General features: G+C 41.1%; 1 protein-coding gene across 2 annotated transcripts in view; it reads left to right on the forward strand.

The window, feature by feature from the left end:
* Positions 1 to 19,826, forward strand: part of jag2b (jagged canonical Notch ligand 2b) — an 80,060-nt gene that overhangs the window by 37,797 nt on the left and 22,437 nt on the right. For both annotated transcript variants that reach the window (XM_041804958.1, XM_041804959.1), the window contains exons 4-9: positions 8,789 to 9,046; positions 9,780 to 9,840; positions 13,936 to 14,066; positions 16,153 to 16,272; positions 16,599 to 16,712; positions 16,791 to 16,904. In XM_041804958.1, coding sequence (XP_041660892.1) covers positions 8,789 to 9,046; positions 9,780 to 9,840; positions 13,936 to 14,066; positions 16,153 to 16,272; positions 16,599 to 16,712; positions 16,791 to 16,904 — 798 coding nt within the window. The remainder of the gene's footprint in view (positions 1 to 8,788; positions 9,047 to 9,779; positions 9,841 to 13,935; positions 14,067 to 16,152; positions 16,273 to 16,598; positions 16,713 to 16,790; positions 16,905 to 19,826) is intronic.

A 19,826-nucleotide genomic window follows, 5' to 3' on the forward strand; every position in this document is an offset into this window, starting at 1 on the left:
TTTCCTTTGCTCATGTCCGCTGGGTGGGCTCCTGTACTGCCTCTCTTTTCCGTCTGAGCAGTAGCTGAGTCTGGGAGGAAGAGGACCCTCTCAGGTCTCTAATGTCTGAGTGAGGGGACGCAGCTTTGATCTGTGCAGGCATATTTCACCAGCCTGTACAATACCTCTCTGTGTATTCAAGCATGTACATGAATGCATTTATATACTGGACCGCACCGTCCTATCCAGTCTCAGCTTGTTCCTCATTTATATGAGGTCATTACATCCTGTTTTGTCCATAACATCAAACGCACTTCCACTCATGAATGCGGACAATGGAGAAGAAATAGATTTTGACATCACAGCTCTTTGATTAGACTCTGTGGAAGCTCTGTTTCTGCACGTTGTGTACGTTTACAGTAATTAGATCTGATGTTTCTGATGGATGTAAGGTCTGAGAGCTGATTTAGTTCAGTCCCATTGATTTCCTGTCAGATAGTCGTACTTCAGCCTCAGTGAAATTGGTTTAAATGAGCAAATTAGATCCAGTTTGGGTGTAAAGGCACAAGAATAAAAAAAACGCTTGATTTTTCTCAATCAGGAAGGAAAATGTTCCTTTTTTTCCCCAAAGTGTAGAAGGAATTTGATCGAGGTGATAAGAGGAGCTCATGGAGGTTGGATTCTGTCTTTGTTCGGAGTCTGCTGTGAGGTCACAAACATCAGCTGACTTCAGCCTTAATGTCATGGGTTCAAGAAACCAAAACGACAGGAACAAATGCTCCTTTTACCCTCGTGTGGAAGATCACAAGGGGAGTCTGCTCATAGTGTGACACCTCTTTGAGGACACAGTGAGGAGCAGCACAGTTTTAGACTCAGGGCCTTAGATGAGCTGCAAGGATGACATGCGAATCCATGTGGCAGATGCATCACTCTGTTGACATATTGAGGAAATCTTTAAATTTGTGATGAAAGACAAATTTGTAGATCTTTGATTAGATTTGTTGATGATGCGGAGGTTCACTCTGTCACCTCACTATATAAGAAGGATTCTGGTTTGAATCCCCGTCAGACTGGTGCCCCTCTGTGTGGAGTTGCATGTTCTCCCCTTTTATATAAGGGGTCCTCTACAGGCACTCCTGTTTCCTGCCTCGTTCCCAATACACCCTCATTAGGTTTCTTGGTGACTAAAGTGCCTGTAGGATTAAGCATGGGCATGAACTATCACTTTATTTGGTACACCTGTTCACCTGCTCATTAACAAATATGTTATCAGCCAATCACATATCAGTGTCAAACTGAGCATCAGGGTGGAGAGGAAGCTGATCTATCCTCCTGAGACCTGAGATTTTGTGTGGAATTAAATTTTAGTTTGTCCCACTTATTTGGGATAAGGAGGACCTAATAAGTTAAAACAGCAGCCTTGTCTTAGAACAGGATTTTCTTGGAAATTTTTCATTCCATACCCATAAAGTTTCTGTGAAAAATTCCTTAACATATTTCTTAGGTGTCCCCAGTTCTTCAGTCCCAAAAGCGTCAGTGAAACTTATCATCATATAGTAAACATTCCAATAGGTTGTTTGCAGTCACGTGATCCAGAATGTTGTGTTAAATTCTGACCCTATCATTGAAATGTCGCAACAGAGGTTAAGACAAACCAGACCAGGCTAAGATGGACAAGACAAAGAAAGGTAGTGCTCATGCACTTCTCCTGAGCAGACACTGTTGCCATAGTTGTGAATGGTTGAGCTCTTCTGTGAATAATTCCGTTGGGAGACGTGCAAAAACATCTTCTCTGCCAAGACAAGCTTTTGGTGTGACTTATTTCTTGTTTCAAGGGAAACTGTTCTGATTAGACTGCTGCTTTCCTACAGCTACATCCAATCTAAAAGCTCCCACAGCAGCAGCCATTGGATATACCAGCAGACCCCACTGTGACAATCTCAGACCCATACTTAAGCAGACCAGGAGAAGAGCAAAAACATGTTTTCTGTCATGAAAAGCTTTCAGAGGGGCTTTTTTCACTTGGTTTAAAAAAGAAATGTCCAGTTCTGAAAAAACTGCAGCTGTGGCTACATCCGAGCTAATCACTCCACTAGCAGCCGTTGTAAACAACCACTCACAGTAAGCCTAATCACCACCCCGTAACTCACAAACCCCTGTTAAAGCAGGTCAGCAGAACAGCAAAAACAGCTTTTCCATCATGAAAAGCTTTAAGTGTTGTTTTACTCTTTGTTTCACACAGAAATGTGGTCCCGTTCCAGTTAAACTGCTGCTGTGGCAGCCATTATAATTGGCTGGCACAGCTAAACCCTGCCCATAACTGCCACATCGTTCAAATGAAGCTGATTGGTCAGCTCAAACATTGTGGACTGGAGCTTTTTAAGATGGATTTGCCTGATGACAGAGATGGAGTCTGGTAAATTAATCTCCTTTACAGGGTTATCTCTGCATACTGTGGTTGTAATGAGTGGTTATTGGAGTTTTTGTTGCTTTTTTATCAGCTTAAAGCAGTTTGGTCATTCTTTTCTGACCTCTGCCTTCAAAAAGGCAGTTTGACCCAAGGAACACTTGATATTTTCTCTTTTTGTCATCATTCTTTGAAAACCCTGGAGATATTTGTGTGGGAAAATTGCAGTAAATGAACAAAATTTAACCCAGCCTGTCTAGTACCACCGTTATTTTGGTTTAGTGTCGTGAAGACCCTTTTCTAACTCTTTTTTTCGAATGTAGATTAATGAAAATAATTCTAAAGAATCATTACCTACTGCGTTTCCCCCTACAAACTTCTCTAGAGCTGTTTGAGGGCTCACTGAATGTTTTAGGTGATTCAGTAGCAGTGACAACACAACAATTTCCTCGCAGCAAACTCAGATATAACAGGAATCTGCATACTCAGATCCTGCCACATCCTGATTCTTTGAACATTGAGCTATTTGACTCAAATTTGTACATTAATTTGGCCAAAAGTTTTGTTAGATTTAAACAATTTATTTTAAAGTAGGGCTGGTCAATATGTCCTAAAACCAATATCAAGATATATTTTAAATTGCTATATTGATGTCTTTCTTGTTGTGTTCTTATGCTTCTGTTGTGTTATGATGTTTTATCTTATTTGTGATTCTGCTTATTGTCACAACCTTTGTAAACCTGTTTTCAAAGAGGCAATACAAGGAAAGTTATTATTATTATTATCATTATTATAAATGTTGAATTCTGCCCTTTGATGCATAAAATGACTCCAGTATGGTGATTAAAGTAGACCCCTTTTATTGGATTTTTTTAAAATATATTTTGTCTGTAGAAAGGATATAAAGAGACCAGCTGTTGGAGTTTTTGGTGAGTAATGTTGTTCCGTTCTTGTCATGTGTATGCTAATAACAAGCCTCTTGAGCCCACAGGACATGTGACCATGGTTTCCAAAAATAATTTCAAATTTTGATTAATCTGACTGCAGAACAGTTTTCCATTTAAAATGAGCTTTGGCCCAGAGAAGACTGTGGCGTTTCTGGATCATGTACACATATGGATTCTTCTTTGCATGATACAACGTTGACTTGCATTTTTGTTGACAGACCATGATTTATGAAATATTCCTGAGCCTGTGCAGTGATTTCTTGTTCAGAATCATGGCTGTTTAATGCAGTTTCTTTATGTACTGCACTCCACATGTCCACAAGTGCTTGGTCTGAATTGCTTCTTGTTTTACTGTTATTTTATACTATTGAAGTACGAAAACAATGCTGAAATTGTAATCAATTCCAGCACCCTGTAATAAACATCCTCACAGTTTTTGGTTGGATGACTAATGACCTGTGTGTAAAGGTGCTTTCTGTTCTTGTGTTTGCACACTGGCAAGTGCTTGGTTCTTCCTGCTTGGCAAGGTTTACCAATAATGAAAATTGGATACCACCCAATCCTTTAACTATGATGCCATTCTACCTGTTAGAAAACCATGGCAACAAAAATAGTTGTGACAGTCATTGAATACTGGAGGTTTTTTTTGTTTTTCATTCAAATATGCTGGCAAACTCCTGGAAGGTGACACGGCCTTCTTCTCTGACTTCTTCCCTGTTGATTCTTGGGTGAGCTGCTCTTAGTTCCTACACTCTTCAGTACCTGTATGGACAGGATAATGGGGCTGGTAAGAGGAGCAGTGAATTGTGAAGTGTCAATAGGTGATGTTCAATTCACTGACTGAACTGGACTTCGCTGATGATGCTGTGGTCCTTGCAGAGACTGTAGATGTCCTTGTGGGGTCTCTTAACATGCTGAGTGAGGAGGCTGAAGTGTTGGGAATGCACGACTCCTGGACCAAAACAAACATCTGGGCATTTGGGGATTCTTCGATGCTGCCATTAGATGTGTCTGTGAATGGTGAGAGTGTGGACGTTGTAGAGCAGTTCGCCTACCTTGGCAGTGTAACGCTGACTACGAGGTTGAGATCAACTGCAGATTTGGACTCACACATGAAGCAGTGGGTTCGCTGAAAAACACAGTGTGGTGTTCCCTGTATCTGTCAGAGTCTTTTGGTCCTTGGTCTTCTTGGTCTTACTATAGTTTTGTGAAGCCTGGGTGTTGACTGATACCCAGAGGTGTCTGCTGTACTGCTTTGTGAAAAATTCTCGTGTGTAATGCTGTTGTGCTCAGGAGAGCAAAGATGGGAAGGGTAAGCTGCCTGATATGGGAATGGCTGCACCTGGTGCGCTTTGCCGAGCCTGATCCAGCTCACTACTGGGAGCCCAGGACCCAGTGGGCTGGTCCAGATGCAGGGGGTGACCACATGTGGCGTGGAGGGGGCGTCTGGGAGAACCTGAAGAGATGGGGCATGAGTCTGGTGCTCTGGCCATCATGAGGCCAGAGCAGTACAGGATGAAGGCTGACGCGGTGAAGCGCCAACCGACATATGCTCCCAAACTGTATCAGACCTGAGGACACAGATAGCCCAGTTGTTATGCATACTACGTCCACATTTGCTTATGTTCTTGAAGAGAGTGGCCCAAGTCTTGCCAGTAACTTCTTTTCTGCACAAAAACAGCTTAAAGTAAAAAGTATATATAGTATAGTAAAATATTTTTTTACATAAAGACTGGCAATGTTTTCCAGCAGTTTTTATGGATTCATCCATCTTCTAGGAACTTTTCTTTATTTCTTATTTGTATTTAATTTTTTAAAGTTATATTTTTGGGCTTTTTATGCCTTATCTTGTGAGGAGGACTGAGATAGAGTCAGAAACAGGGGTGAGAGACATGCTTGAAAGGAACCACAGGTCAGATTTTGCGCGACTTAACTGCTAATTTATATTGATAATTGAAACATAAAGATTGTTAGTTTTCATACGTGGGATCAAAAAATTTGTGACAACTTTAATCTAGGTTTTATGGTCAACTTAGATAAATAAAAAGAATAAAAGTTAGATGTAAGCTCTCATAGTCCTGTATATAAATTGCCCCAGCAGACCCTGTCAGACAGTGTATCTTTCTTTCTGGCCTGACTCAGCAGCAGCCTCTCGTCTCGTCCTACGTAAGAGCTCTCCAGTGAGTGAGTCTGTCTGTCAGTGAGATTTTTTTCTCCTCCAGCGTCACGTCCTCCTCTGTGCCTCTCATCCCTTCCCCCTGTGTCCTCAGGAAAGGCGGCCGGCTGTTTTCCTTGTGTTTATCGAGCAGGAAGTGGAGTGGACTGGGCGGCCCGGCTCACTGTTTAGACACCGATGTAGCAGAGCCCGGCTCGGGCCCGGAGCCCATTGTTCTCTATCTGGCAACGGCCGGGGGTTATTTCTGTTATTGTTGCTTAATTCTGTCAGACATTGTGTCAGTCCCCAGCAGAGGAAGGTGTGTGTATGTGTGAGTGTGTCCTGCTCGCTCACTTCTACACTGCAGCCTAAAGGCATGGAGGAGAGGAAATCAGACCCCCTCTTTCCACAGAGATTGTTTGCCAGCTTCGATCCCACTGTGACAAAGATTGCTGTCTTTCTAGAGACTGGTGCTGCAGCGAGGCACCACCGAGGAAGAACTATGTTTTAATGGGAGTGTTGGTGTGCTGGAGGCTAAATGGTAGCAACCTCCTGACATGACGGTGCACATACAGAGAGCTCAGAGTGGAGCTGCTAATGTGTGCCATCTCCAGAAAATGGATCAATTTGCAACCAATGAATTTCAATGGCATACTTAAAATTCAGAGGGTACTTTCCTCGCACACTTCAGTATCAAAGTGTCGGTCTGCTGAATAAGAATGAACTGCTTTTCTTATGAAGGAGTGACTTTTGTCCAATGTCAGTGTTTCAGAGAAGAAAATTACAAACCCTTACTAAATGCTTTAGCTTTCAGGGGCTTCTGATTTTTCTCTGACAAAATAGATTATGCTAAATGTTAACAAATCATCATTATCCATTTCAAGGCTTTAAATGAGGGACATTGAGTTCTTGGCTTTATCACATCTTGTAAATGATATTAAAGAGGCTGACTTTCCAAGGTCAAGTAACTCATACATAAGCTGATCAAGAGATGTTAGAGCACATGTTTTACCTTTTCCAGCTGGTGGTCTGGTTTGATTAAGTATGGTTTGGTATGGTGAACCCCAAGATTGTTTCCACAGACACCTGTACCCTTGCTTGGTGGGCGTCATTGTAAGCACGATGACAACACCATGGCACTAGATACAACGCTTTATGGTGGCCTGCAGTGCCATCTGATTACCTTCACACAATTGCCAGCAAGGTCTGCATCTCCGAGGTTGTCCATTGGGTGGTATTACGTGCTGACATCATTTATTTTAAAAATCTTCCTGATGATATTCTTCTTTAAAACTTAATGGCATGTTTAAACTCAGCAGGCTTTGTGTTTGTATTTTTTAGGGTAAGCTTTGCACCCCTACAGAAGGGTGCTAATAAAGTAGGACAGTAAAGGGAAGTGTTTGGTGTGATGGGGGCAGCTACACTTGGGGTAATGATGGTGTGTATTTTACCACTTTTACTGGTCTATTTGTTGTGCCAGTGCATAGAACCCAGCCCACTTCTTGGATGGTAAAAATAGATAAGCACCATATTTTATTGTAAATAAGAAAATTTGGCAGTGTTGTTTATACAGATGGAAAAACAAAAAGGTCTTTAAATATTTTCATGTACACTTAACCCTGTGTCAATGTGTAGTTGCAGTTTATGATCCTGTACATTAAACCCATATACCTGGTCAATTCTGTGCATACTTCCCCTTAGAATGTGCTGTCTGCCAAAGCATTGATGTTTACTGCCAAACTGAAATAACAGGCTGTTCTGACTTATTTCAAACTTTTTGCTAGCATTGTTTTGTTAAGTTTATTGTCAAAATTGACCTGAAGTATTCATCTTTCTTTCATCATCTAGTACCAAACACAGATACTAGGCACTCTCGTGCCCTGTCACAGGCATGCTACAACAATTTGGGGGCAACGTGGATGAATGGAAGAGTTGGTCATCTGTCATTTGGAGGGTTTGGGGTTTGATCCAGTCACGTATTGGAAGACACTGAAGTCAGAGTTGCCTTCAGGCGGCCCAGCTAGCATCCTTAATGTGCATGATTGGGGTTAGTTAATAATGAGGGCTTCTTTTGCAGCATCAAGTTATATCATTGTATGGAATGAATGGATGAACATGGCACGGGGTGCTTTGAATGGTCAGAGGACTAGTAAATTACAAACTACTGGCTGGAATTTAACTTTGCCTACTGAAACTTGTGGATTCAAACATTTGCTATCTGCAGAATTTTTTTTTTTTTTTACCAGCCACTCTACTTTAACAAGCAGCATTATTTAATGAGCTGTAATATGAAAATCAAGGCTTGTCATATTTAAGTTAGAGACAATTTAATAAGAGAGGAAGTTGTTGCACTTATAATCTGAACTGTCACTCATTTTAAATTGTTCTTTTTTTTTTACCGGTTTGTCCTGTACTCAACCGTACAAATGGTTGTGCCCTTCATGGCCATTGTAAATTGATAGGGCTTGTCTGTCATTAGAAGTTTTAGACTAGCTAGAATGTAAAATTTTTTGCACATTTTCTGCAGTCTCAAGCCAAAATTCAGGCTTTGTCTAACTTTTTTCGACATGCAACAAGCAAAACATTGGTTCAAACACACTTTTAGCAGATATGCTAGTTGTAGTGGGGAACTATTTTCCTATGATACTGAGTCAAACCATCCCAGCAAAAGCTGCCTGTAAATATTTGACAGCAGCTTTGACACAGAAAGGAGGAGGCCAGGGGACTTCTGGTCTGCTCAGCTTTGCTCATAAAGTCAGTAAGAATGAGCAGATAAAAGGGTTTTAATTTATGCAGATTGATCTGACAGTGCTCAAAAATACTCTCATTTGGCTTGTGGTGGGTGTGGCAGCAAATATCTTGACCAGTTTGCTGTGCAGTGCAATATGAAGAGTAGGCTACTGTTTTGAAATTCTATCCATCCATTTCACTGATCTGGGGCCCTGAAGCTCTTTTTTTTGATCACAGTACCTGAGAAACTATCTAACTCTTTAAATGTTAAATGCTTAAGTGTGCTTAGCTCATTGGTCTTTGTGTCTCTGTGTGTGAGCGAACATCTTTGGTTGGTTTTTAGAGCTCTTCTGTTGAAAATATCTTGCTGCACCTGGATGCATTGTTAGGAAAGAGTGAACCGAGACAATAGATATGGTTAACTGCCTATGTGCTATAAAGCTCCTAAAGCAGCTCTTCAAAGTGGGGTTCATTTCAATGCTTATAAGCATTTTCTCTAGTTGAAAAAGCAAAATAAAGTCAAAGAATTTAGTTTAACTTGCCTTCATCTGTCATATATATTTTTTTCAGATGAACAGGAGCTTCTGATTGAGCGCAGCACTCACACCGGTATGATCAACCCCGGTGACCCCTGGCAGACCATTCTTCACGATGGACCAGTGGCTCGTATCATCTATCGTATCCGAGTGCGCTGTGATGAAAACTACTACAGCAGCAAGTGCAACAAGGTGTGTGCGCCCCGGGATGACTACTTCGGTCACTACCGCTGTGAGGCTTCAGGGGCACAGGTTTGCCTGGACGGATGGATGGGCACGGACTGCAGGACAGGTGAGCCTCAACTGAGGTCCTATTTTACCTGCATTTATAGTATTAAACGTGTAAATATAGTTTACATTTTTGCTGTTTATATGAAATCTTTCTGGCCTTACCTTAATGAAGTAAAGTTGTAGCTTTGATGGTTTTTATTTTATGTCTTCTTTAGTAGATTAATGAATCAATGTGCAGCATGAGCCGCCCTATTTTGCATTGAGGATTATGAATAACCTGAGAATGCATGATAGTATCTTATTTTTACTTTACCCAGAATCTTTTCTGTAAGTAAATGTAAGTAGACATGTTGGAAATGCCTTTTACGCTGCCTGCTGATGTTACATGCTGCACTGTGTTGGGTTCATGCTTGTGGGTGGTGTCGGAGAGAGTGGGGGGCCTCAATAAATCACCCAACTGACCTTAGAAGACGAAGGGTGAGAAGAGGAGGGGAGAGGAGAGAGGCTGGCTTGTATTTAAGAGGAGGGGGAGTGTTGTACACGCAGGCTATAAAGTTGTCCCATCTTCAGCCCCCCTGTGCTCCCAGCCCCAGTCAGGGTGCCATGAATTCTCACGTCTTGTTGCACTTGTTAGAACGAAGGCAAACAAACAAGCTCCTACCTCTCTGTTTCATTGCCTCTCGTCTTACCTCCCACTTTTCTCTGGCCTTCCTTTTAAACACTAATCAGAAAAATAATGATACGTCTCTCCCAGTGGAATTACCTCTTAAAATCTTTATCTTCTTCTTTCACAGCTATCTGCAAGCAGGGTTGCAACCTTTTACATGGTGGCTGCGCTTCCCCAGGAGAATGCACGTAAGCCTAAAAGGAATATATTTTATCTGTCAATTTTATGTACTGCTAATGCAGTTTTCCCACTGCCTGGTGTTTAGAGTCATAAAACTGTACATGTAATTAGCTTTTTCGATTTTATCTGTTTCAGAATGAAAATAAACTTAAATGTGCCTATATAAAGGTACAGTTAAAATTAAAAGTCTTTTTTCCGGTGTAGTAAAGAAAAACAATACAACAAGAAGTCAACAGAGCAATAAATAAAGTAAAAATAAAGCTATAAAATCTCTCCTGTTGAAAAGAACCGTGGTCTAAGAGTAACAGTACAGTTGTTTCCACACCAATCAGCCATAACATTATGACCACCTGTCTGACATTGTGTAGGCGCCCTCCTCCTTATATTAGGGTGAAACCAGCTGTGATCTTGCACCAAGATGTTGGGAGCAGATCCTTTAAATCCTGTATGTAGTGAAGTGGGTCCTCCGTGGATAGGACTTGGCTGTCATGCACATTTGGTTGTTTTTCTGTTGGATTGAGATCCAGGGTCTACTGAGGCCAAGCCAACACTTTAAACTACTGAAAAACGGAGTATATGAAACACTTTAACACCTATTTTTCTCACTCAAAAAACTACTATACTTTCTACTATATTCTAGTGGTAGACCAGTTATCGGCCTGTCTGAATATTGATGCCTATATTTGGGATTTAGTCAGTCATCGGTATCTGCATTTTATTTGGCATGATGAGTACAATCTACGCATGTTGGGAGAACCTGGTAAACTTTGAGAAATCTCATGACATCAAAAAAACACTCTGGATACTGAGATAATCCCAAAATCTGACACTAAGGTGGAGGAGCACAATTGTAAACCAGACTTTTTTGTAAACCTTTCAAGCAAAACAATTGCACAGCCTCATTGTGAATAGGATTGTGATTGCATTTACCATTAGCTTAAATGTGTATTACTGGGAAAACCTCAGTTTTCTGACCCAGACTCTTTTACATCTTTACCCTTACAACTCACCCATATTGCCTCCTTGCCACATGTTAGCTTTAAGGACAAATTGTTCGCATGCTGCCTAACATATCCCACCCATGAAAAAAATGCCACTTTAATAAGATGAAAAATGTATTTACTTAACTTGTCAGGGCTCGTAAAATGATAATCTGTGTGGATTTGGTAGCCTTTAAGTGATTGATGTGCTTCTGCAGGTTTAGCCTTCAAAACATTGCACAGTAAACATAATGCACATGATGGACGGGTAGGAAAGTATACTTTAAGTGTGAGGGGTTTTGAGACAAAAGGTTATTGCTGTTAAAAAATGGTTAATTTAACAATAGCTGTGGTCTTCCTGGTAGAGAACAGATTCTTGTTAATAAAAAGATGCTCTTTGTAACAAATAAGATCATTCCTGTAACAAAAACAACAGTTACTTTTGGTAAAAACTCAAATGTCACTGCAGAAGACTTGTTCAAAACTGCACCAAACACCAAGAGAAATGTGTGAAAGACATAAAAAAGGATGGAATTTCGTTGCCAAACGGAGACTCCTCCACTTGTCATGGCCTGTTGTGTTTTATCTCAGCCTTTTTCTTCCCTCGTGGGCATCTCCACCTCAGTTCAGAAGAAAAGGGCAATGCCGCGCCTGCCTTCTTGTATTTTTAGCCACCTGAAATCCTCTGCAGAATACCAAACATCTCTACAGCTCACACTGGAGAAAAGGGAGCTGTCGGTGTGTGAATTTGACCGCTGTAAACGTGCTGGGAATGGTCATATCCCCTCCTCATCCGCATTGCGGTGCTCCTTGAAGGGCAGGGGGCAAGAAAAAGGAAATGAATATCCCACTGTGTTATGTACATTTCAAGTGGAAATAGTCCCCATCAGTCCACATTAGCAGGATGTGGAAGTTCCTGTCATCATTTTTAACCCCTCTCTCCCACCTGCCAGATGGGCAGAGACACTCACCTCCCGTAATTAGGAAGAACAGCTTGGCTCGGAGCCAAGGAAAACAAGGGGATGACCACTTTTAGGAAACTGTCTCACATTTTTTTAGAGTGCATGGATGAGTAGGCTGCATCCGTATTCCACTGCGCAGACAGATGACAGCGGGAAGCACCTCATTCCTACGCAGCATCAACAGGAAGAGTGACATGAATAGAAAACAGCAGAAGAACAATCATCATCCTGCAGTGGCATGAATTTAAAGACGCCTCAGGTCACGAAACCTGGTGTTCAATCCTGTGCCATCTCTCCTTTTTATTCCCTTTATTTCATCACAGGTTTCACAGGCCGTGCCCCTTCTGCCATTGGCTTTATAACAATCACAAAAGCTGCTGCGTGCTGTATGTTAAGCTGCTGATTGAAGCTCTTTTTATTAGCAAACATGAGGCTTGTACTGACAAATTCTTTTAAGGCTTTCTGTGTTCAAGAATCACTTTGGTTTGAGGTGTTTTCACTACAGAAAGCTCTAGATTTCAGGCTAAAACTCTGAAGTCTTACCTGTTTGCACCTGTAAGTGGAAGATGAGTGATTATGATGTCAATGCGATCGAGAATTAACCCACTGAATACATCTTGTAATACCTACAAGCTTAAAAAGCAGTTATCAAGGCTCTTGCCAAAGTCCTGTTAGTGTTATTGCTACATTGCTGTCAGACCCTCTAAAGCTAATCATATACAGTGGAAGAAGCATGTCAAGTATTCCCCAGTGCCCCCCCCCCGCCTTTCCTTCAGTCTCTCATAGAGACAGCGGTGCCGTCTGCAGGAGACTCAAAATAGCCGTCAATTGACAAGACAGCTGGCGCGACGACACAGCAGCCTTGGAATAGTCGAGTGCTGTCGCGTACACACGGTAAATACACACAACCGTCTCCAGAGCCGCTGTGCCACCCTCGTAGTCCTCAGTCGTGGACTCCAACGGGAGTACGGGGAGCCGCTGGAAGTATTCTTAACCCCTCCTGCCCTGGAATGTCACTCTCCGCTAAGATTAGTTGGCAGGAGGCCTTGGGGAAGGTTGACGCAGATACAGTGTGAGGTGTGTTTTAACTGACAGACCCGCCAAATCCACAAGAAGACGCTTTTTGCACCGTTTGTACCTCTAGCAACTCAGTGGTTTAAGTCCCATATGACTTTGTGTGATGTTGTTTATTGTTATTTATAAGGGTTGAGACTTTCTGTCCAGAAATTTTAATGCAATATAAAGTAATGCAAAATGCTTTACAATGCTATCCCTCAGCCTTTCCCAAACTTTAATATGCTGCGGCCCAGTCTGACACCTGAAAATCTTGTTGGCAAACATAACCTTAATCACTAATACATTTGCAGGAATTTATTATGTTTAAAAGAAGATAAAAATCACTGTCTTTCCAAATTAACTTCTCACAAATGTAACATAAACCTAAATAATGAAAGTTGTGCTCATTGCAAAAAAATATTCATGACCATTTTTGTTCGCCATGAAACAGGAAGTAGTTTTTTAGTAGTTTGTCTTAAACACTGGTAGAGCCATGGATCTTTTATAAATGTTTTTATTAAGAAAAGAAGATTGAAATCACAACCTATTACAACAACCCGTTGTAATTGATTTAACACTGAGTGGGCAAATTCAGCATCTTTTTGACACTTTTATTGCTTTAAAATTGGTTAAATCTCACTGATAGATGTATAGGGAGACCATTAGCACTGATTTATGAAAAAAGAATTGATATCAAGAAAAATGGAGATGCAAGGTTTTGGCCTGAGGCCAGCAAAAAGGAAGTTACTGTGTCTTAAACATACACGGTACAAGTTTGAGTGGACAGGGGTTTTAGGTTATTGCAAAACAACTGGCCAGGTTAACAATGTTTCTCTAAGTTATTTATAATACCCTTAGAGCACTGTTTTGACATGTTTCAATCCACTCTGTTTAGATTCATGGTGATTCTTAATTCTGTTCTTTTGTGCACAGTTAATATCAATAGAAATCTGTATTAGGAAGCATGAATTACCTGCTCAAATCTTGTAAAGCTGCACCTCAGACTTGAAATTAAATAGAATGAAATATTGAGACGTCAAGTCAACAGATAAATGAAAGGCAATGATAAATGTCTTGTTCTGGCGTCTGTGTCTGACTCTGACAGGTGTAACTACGGCTGGAAGGGCCAGTTCTGTGATGAATGTATGGTCTATCCCGGCTGTGTGCACGGCACCTGCAACATGCCGTGGCAGTGCAACTGTGAGAGGAACTGGGGAGGTCTGCTGTGTGATAAAGGTAAGGAAACATTTCCTTTTAGTGCCCCCTTAAGCTTCAGTCCCTAAAATATGATGCAGAGTAGAAAAAGCAGAACAAGAGATGATTTGTGCTTTACCCCTTAACATAAGAGGTAACGCACCTAAGCCAAGGTTCTTCTTGGCTTTCTGCGACTGGAGAGCAGCAGCTGGATAGTTTTACTGCCTGTGAGATGTGAGCAGCAGCAGAGACACTCGATCTGCTCTCATCTCTTCGTCACTGAGGGCTCTTCAGGGGATGAGAACTAGTCCTAAGATCCCCAGTGGAGACAGATCCCTGCTCTTTTATTTACCAGGCTGCAGGACGAGCTGGCCTTCAACCTGAGCATGGTGGGAGAGGATCACTGAGGGTTGAGTTGATTCTGTAATGGACAAAAAGTAGAAGATTCTACATTCCTAGCAGGCTACAATAAAACTCAGCTAATTAACAAGTTAAGGCAGTTCTCTGCAGTAAAACCAATATCACTTGTTAACATAGCTTATTTTAGTAATAGTGCCTGTAAAAAGTATTCATCCTCTTGGATGTTTTACCTTTTACTGATTTAATAAGTCAAACATAGACAATATAATTTGGCTTTTTTTTAAATCAAAACCACTCTTCAATGTCAAACTAAAAACAGATTTTTAGAAGTATTGTCAATTAAATAAGATTATGTACTGTAAAATAAGTGACTGTATAAATATTCACCCCTTTAAGTCAGTGTTTAGTAGATGCACCTTTGGCTGCAATCACAGCACTGAGTCTGTGTGGACCGGTCTCAGTCAGGCTTGCAGCCTCTTTCAAGTTCAGCCTCAAATTCTCTGTTGAATTGAGGTCTGGGCTTTGACTCGGCCACTCCAGAACATTCACCTTTTTGTCTTTAAACCATTTCTGTAGAGCTTTTGCTATTTGCTTTAAGTCATTGTCTTGCTGGAAAATAAATCTTCTCCCAAGATGTAGTTCTCTTGCAGACTGAATAGGATTGTCCTCCAGGATTTTCCTGTGTTTTCCTGCATTCATTTCGCCCTCTACTTTTACAAGCCTTCCAGGGTCAGCTGCCCCCCAACAGCATGATGCTGTCGCTACCATGCTTCACAGTGGGAATGGTGTGTTAATGGTGACGTGCAGTGTTTGGTTTCCATTGGACTGGTTAGACCAAAATTATGTTTTTTGACCATCAGACAAAAGGACTTTTGACCATGGAGTCTCCCACATGCCTTCTGATGAGCTCTAGTGGAGATTTGATATGAGTTTAATTCAACAGTGGCTTTGTGTAAAGCTTTCACTGGTTAAGAACCTGGGCAACAGTTGTTGCAGAGTCTCTCCCATTTCAGCTGCTTCAGAGTAGTCATAAGTGTCTTGGTGGCCTCTCTCACTGGTCTCTTTCTTGCATTTTTCTGTGCGGACGGCCTGATCTAGGCAGATTTACACGTGTCATATTCCTTCCATGTCTTGATGATGGATTTAACTGAACTCTGGGGGATGTTCAGTGCCTTGGAAAAAATGTGTATCATCCCTTGACTTATAATTTCCAATAACATTTTCTCTGAGTTGGTTGGAGTGTTCTCTTGTTTGCATGGTGTAATGGTTGCCAGGAATACTGATCTTCCAGTGACTTGACCTTCCAGACACAGATGTCTTTATACTATTATCACTTGAGACACATTTCACTAATTGACTACAAGAAGCATTTGGCTGGACCTCTGTTGGGTTAGGTCAGTCACTTAAAGTGCATGAATATATTTATATATATTTTTATATATTTATATGTAGTGTATTTTTGTTGTCTGATTTCACTTTGACAGTAAAGAGGTTTTTTTTTTTTTGTTAAATAAATAAAAAAAGCCAAATTATATTGACCATGATTGCTTTATAAAATCCAAATGGGGTAAATAATTTTACAGGCACTGTACAGATGAAAAGAGTCACATTTAAGATTTTAGGAGTATAAAATTGTGTTAGAATTCAAGATGCATGCATGTATTCATAGATTGCTATTATTTAGGGCTAAATTGGAAATGTGGTGTGAAAACTTTGAAATAGTTATATATTAATTCTTTGATGTCTCTGAATGTGCCCCTGCTTCCAGATCTGAATTACTGTGGTCGACACCAACCCTGTGTAAATGGAGGAACCTGCATGAACACCGAACCAGACGAGTACGCCTGTGTATGCCCACAAGGATACTCTGGAGAAACCTGTCAGATAGGTAAGAAAACGTTTGTTTTTTTGTTTTGTTTTTTTTGCTGCAAATAATTAAGATTCTTTCATTTCATTACATTTAAACACAAATGCTACAAATTCCTCATCCTCACAAAAGAAGAAAGACTGTACAAACCCAATAAATAGGGACACTACTACTTCATGAAAAATAGTAGCTCAGTTGAATTTTTAATAAAACGGTTTGTACTGCATGCATCACTTATTTCATATGAATTAATGATGTAGATTACCACACAACAATCACAATCATTCACTTCTATAATCTGAATGTCTTCAAACAAACTATCTTTGAACACATCCCTCTCTAACCAGCTGACCATGCCTGTGTATCCAACCCCTGCGCCAATGGTGGTACATGCCATGAAGTCACTACTGGGTTTGAGTGCCAGTGTCCACCTGGCTGGGAGGGTCCCACCTGTGCTAACAGTGAGTTGTCCACATTTAGGGCCTGAAATCATACTTTTAGAAGAATCAAGCAATTCCTGAGTTTGTGTATTTTCTTAGATTTGGACGAATGTGCCTCAAGTCCATGTGCACAGGGAGGAACCTGCGTCGACTTGGAGGATGGCTTTGAGTGTGTGTGTCCTCCACAGTGGGAGGGGAAGACGTGCCAGATCGGTGAGAGATGCAGCTTTTACTCTTTTAACACTTTCTTTATGGAAAGGTTTTAAATAATAGAACAAAACATTTGATTATAGGTTCTTTGTAGATGATGTCACACAGCAGCAGAGAACTCCCCTGGGGGTGCAAGTAGTTCTGCATAGAGAAACTCTACCTAAAGGACATGTTTTTAGCTACAACTGTGACAAGCATTTAAACTGCTGAAATATAAACATTCTTAAGTCTTAGGCTACTTTTGTCTCCTGAAAGTAGTGAAATATGTGGGCAAAAAATAAAAAAGTTTTTAAAAAGTCACTGAAACAACAGCAGACAGGAATTTAAAAAGCCTCTGTCAAAATCCTGAACAAGCTGCTGGTGTGTAGTCCATTTTTGGTCCGATTTAGTTTTGCAGGTTTGTCATGGTTAAGCTCATTAAACTCTGATTTTACTGTGTTTTCTCATCTGACGTCTGTCCAGCATTGCTTGTTGTTACAGGAAATCTGTCTCTTTAGACATCTAGATCATTTGAGTTGGTTGTTTGGCTCACAAATGGGTCTTCATCTGGCACCAGTTTGGTTTATTAAATGTGAAATGGATGACAACAAAGGATGGAGGAAGCTAACGGGAGCTAGCTACAAGCTAGCATAAAAGAGCTGTTTAGTAAAACAGGCTTGTTGGTGAATGGCACATATTTGCTCAGTCACTGGTTGAAAGGAGATCACTGTTTCAGTTAAAAGCATTTAAGGTACAAAATGAGGACTTTTTAAATGTTGAAGGGGCTCAGCTATCCTCTATGCACAGTACAGGACTAGACACTAGATTTTTTTTCTACCTTCATCTGGCTAGATGACACTAGGAGGTCTGTAGGACTGAGTAATTTGTGATATTGACCGCCTCTATGCCAGGTAAATCAGTTCAATTGCAGAGAAAAACTTTTTTTTTGGTAAAGTTTAGGGATTGTTTTCAACGGATGTAGAAATTTTCTGATGATATTTGCAGCTAGAGATCCATTTAGATCTGTTAAATACTAACTTTCTTCCAATCCCATTCAAACTGGCATTCGGTGTCATGTGACAAAATGAGTTTTCAGAATTTGTTTTCTACAATATTTAATGGGACATTTCTGTCTGCAGTACAAATTAAAACCACAATAGGGTGCTCTACCCCATCACACTCACCCTGTCAACCATACTAAAACCCAAAACAAGACTCTACCAGCCACTGGATGGCAAAGACTTAAAGTCACAGTCAGTGATACTTGGCTAATCAAAAAGGAAACACATTGTTCCACACTGGAAAGCCACTGAAGGCCCAAGGGGCTGAGCAGGCAAAGAAAAGTGGTCCCTTCCAGGCTCATAACATGGAAAGTGCCAGGTCAGGACCAAATTGAGTCTGAAATTAACAGTATCCAATCAAGCATTGGCCATCAGCTCAACCAACCAATGGATGATGCTGAAGGCAGACTTGATGAGCAATACGTACAAAAAAAACCCTCTCCCTGTTGGGTCATCCGACAAAAGGTCTGGAGAACACTGGCCAAGGGTACTGTCCTGGTGGGAAGTAAGGATGCCATGAGCCCCACAATAATGCTGTGGATGTCCAAAGGGCCAGAACGCCGCTAGCCATCTCCCGGTGTATCACCACAAGTGAAAAGGCCTAGACAAAAGTAATGCTTTTGAGCTTGACCTTGGCTGCTGAGCAACACATGCAACCACTCATGTGAGCTTGACTTTAGCTGCCCTACCTCCACTCTCCAGCCCCTTGGTTTTTGGCACACCGAGCCCTGTGATAAATCCTCAGTGCCATCGTGCCTAAGACTTATGCATATGTCTGTATATTTATATATCTACTGTATTTGTATATTTATATGCAGTTTTTTCTCCTTTTTTTGTTCCTCTTCCTCATACAAATAAAATATCTTTTAGCTCCAGTCACTCAGGCTGACTGTATCTTCAAGATTCAAATTTGCAAGCAGCAACCTGAGCCCCATGGCTGTACTACAAGCCGTGGATATCCTGTACACGCTGGCAGCTGCACTGCCGCCTTTTTTTTCTCAATGACTTTATGAGCCACTAGTGAGTCTATATCCGGCTGTTTGTTTGTCGCGGGTGGTAACATTGGTTTCCATTTTGCTACTGTCCCAAAAAGCGGACGTGACCAAACTGAAGCCAGGAAATGGATTACGAGCAGTAAACAACGCTGGGTTGTGTGAATGTGAGCGTGTGGAGGGCTGAAGGTAGGAAAGAGATCCCAGCAGTTCAGTATCATCTTACCAGCTCACATCTCAGCTTACAGGCAGCCATTAGCCTCCTGTCTTACCTGGTGATTGTGTGTGTGGAGTTTAAGGTTTCACAAAAAAAGACAGGTGTGTGTATGAGCACAGCAGGACACCCTGAAGACCCCCACACCTCTCTCCTCCTTTTGAATATTTCAGCAGCTCTGCTGGTCTTTGTTTTGACACCTTTGATGTCTAAAGCATTTATTCTTGACACTAAAAATGTGTTGGTGACTGCTGTCCCCCCAACTTCTTTTGTTAAGTTTAGGGACATTTAAGTTTGCAGTCCAGTAGCTCTGTAAAACTTTATTATCCGTATCATTATTATCATTATAGAGGTTTAAGGAGAAATTTAGCTTTATCTAACATTATAATTCACACAGCAGGACTACATCCTATCCTGTTCAAAAGAAATTTCTACCTGTTAATATACCGCTATATTGTTTTACATGATAATATCTTAAAGCTCCTGTGAGGAACTTAAGGTATGTGTTGCTTTTGGTGCCCCCTGTGGACAAAGCTGTACCTCTCATCTCTGGAAAAGCACTCTCAGCACCCATCAGCAAGCACCCTCTGTTAGATGGTTTAGGCATTTAGTCGAGTGAAACCCATAATAAGTGTTAAACAGCTTACAGGCAGGACTTTCTTTCTCCATGTAGCATTTA

The sequence above is a fragment of the Cheilinus undulatus genome, linkage group 14 (assembly GCF_018320785.1).
Source record: "Cheilinus undulatus linkage group 14, ASM1832078v1, whole genome shotgun sequence".
Classification (NCBI taxonomy): domain Eukaryota; kingdom Metazoa; phylum Chordata; class Actinopteri; order Labriformes; family Labridae; genus Cheilinus; species Cheilinus undulatus.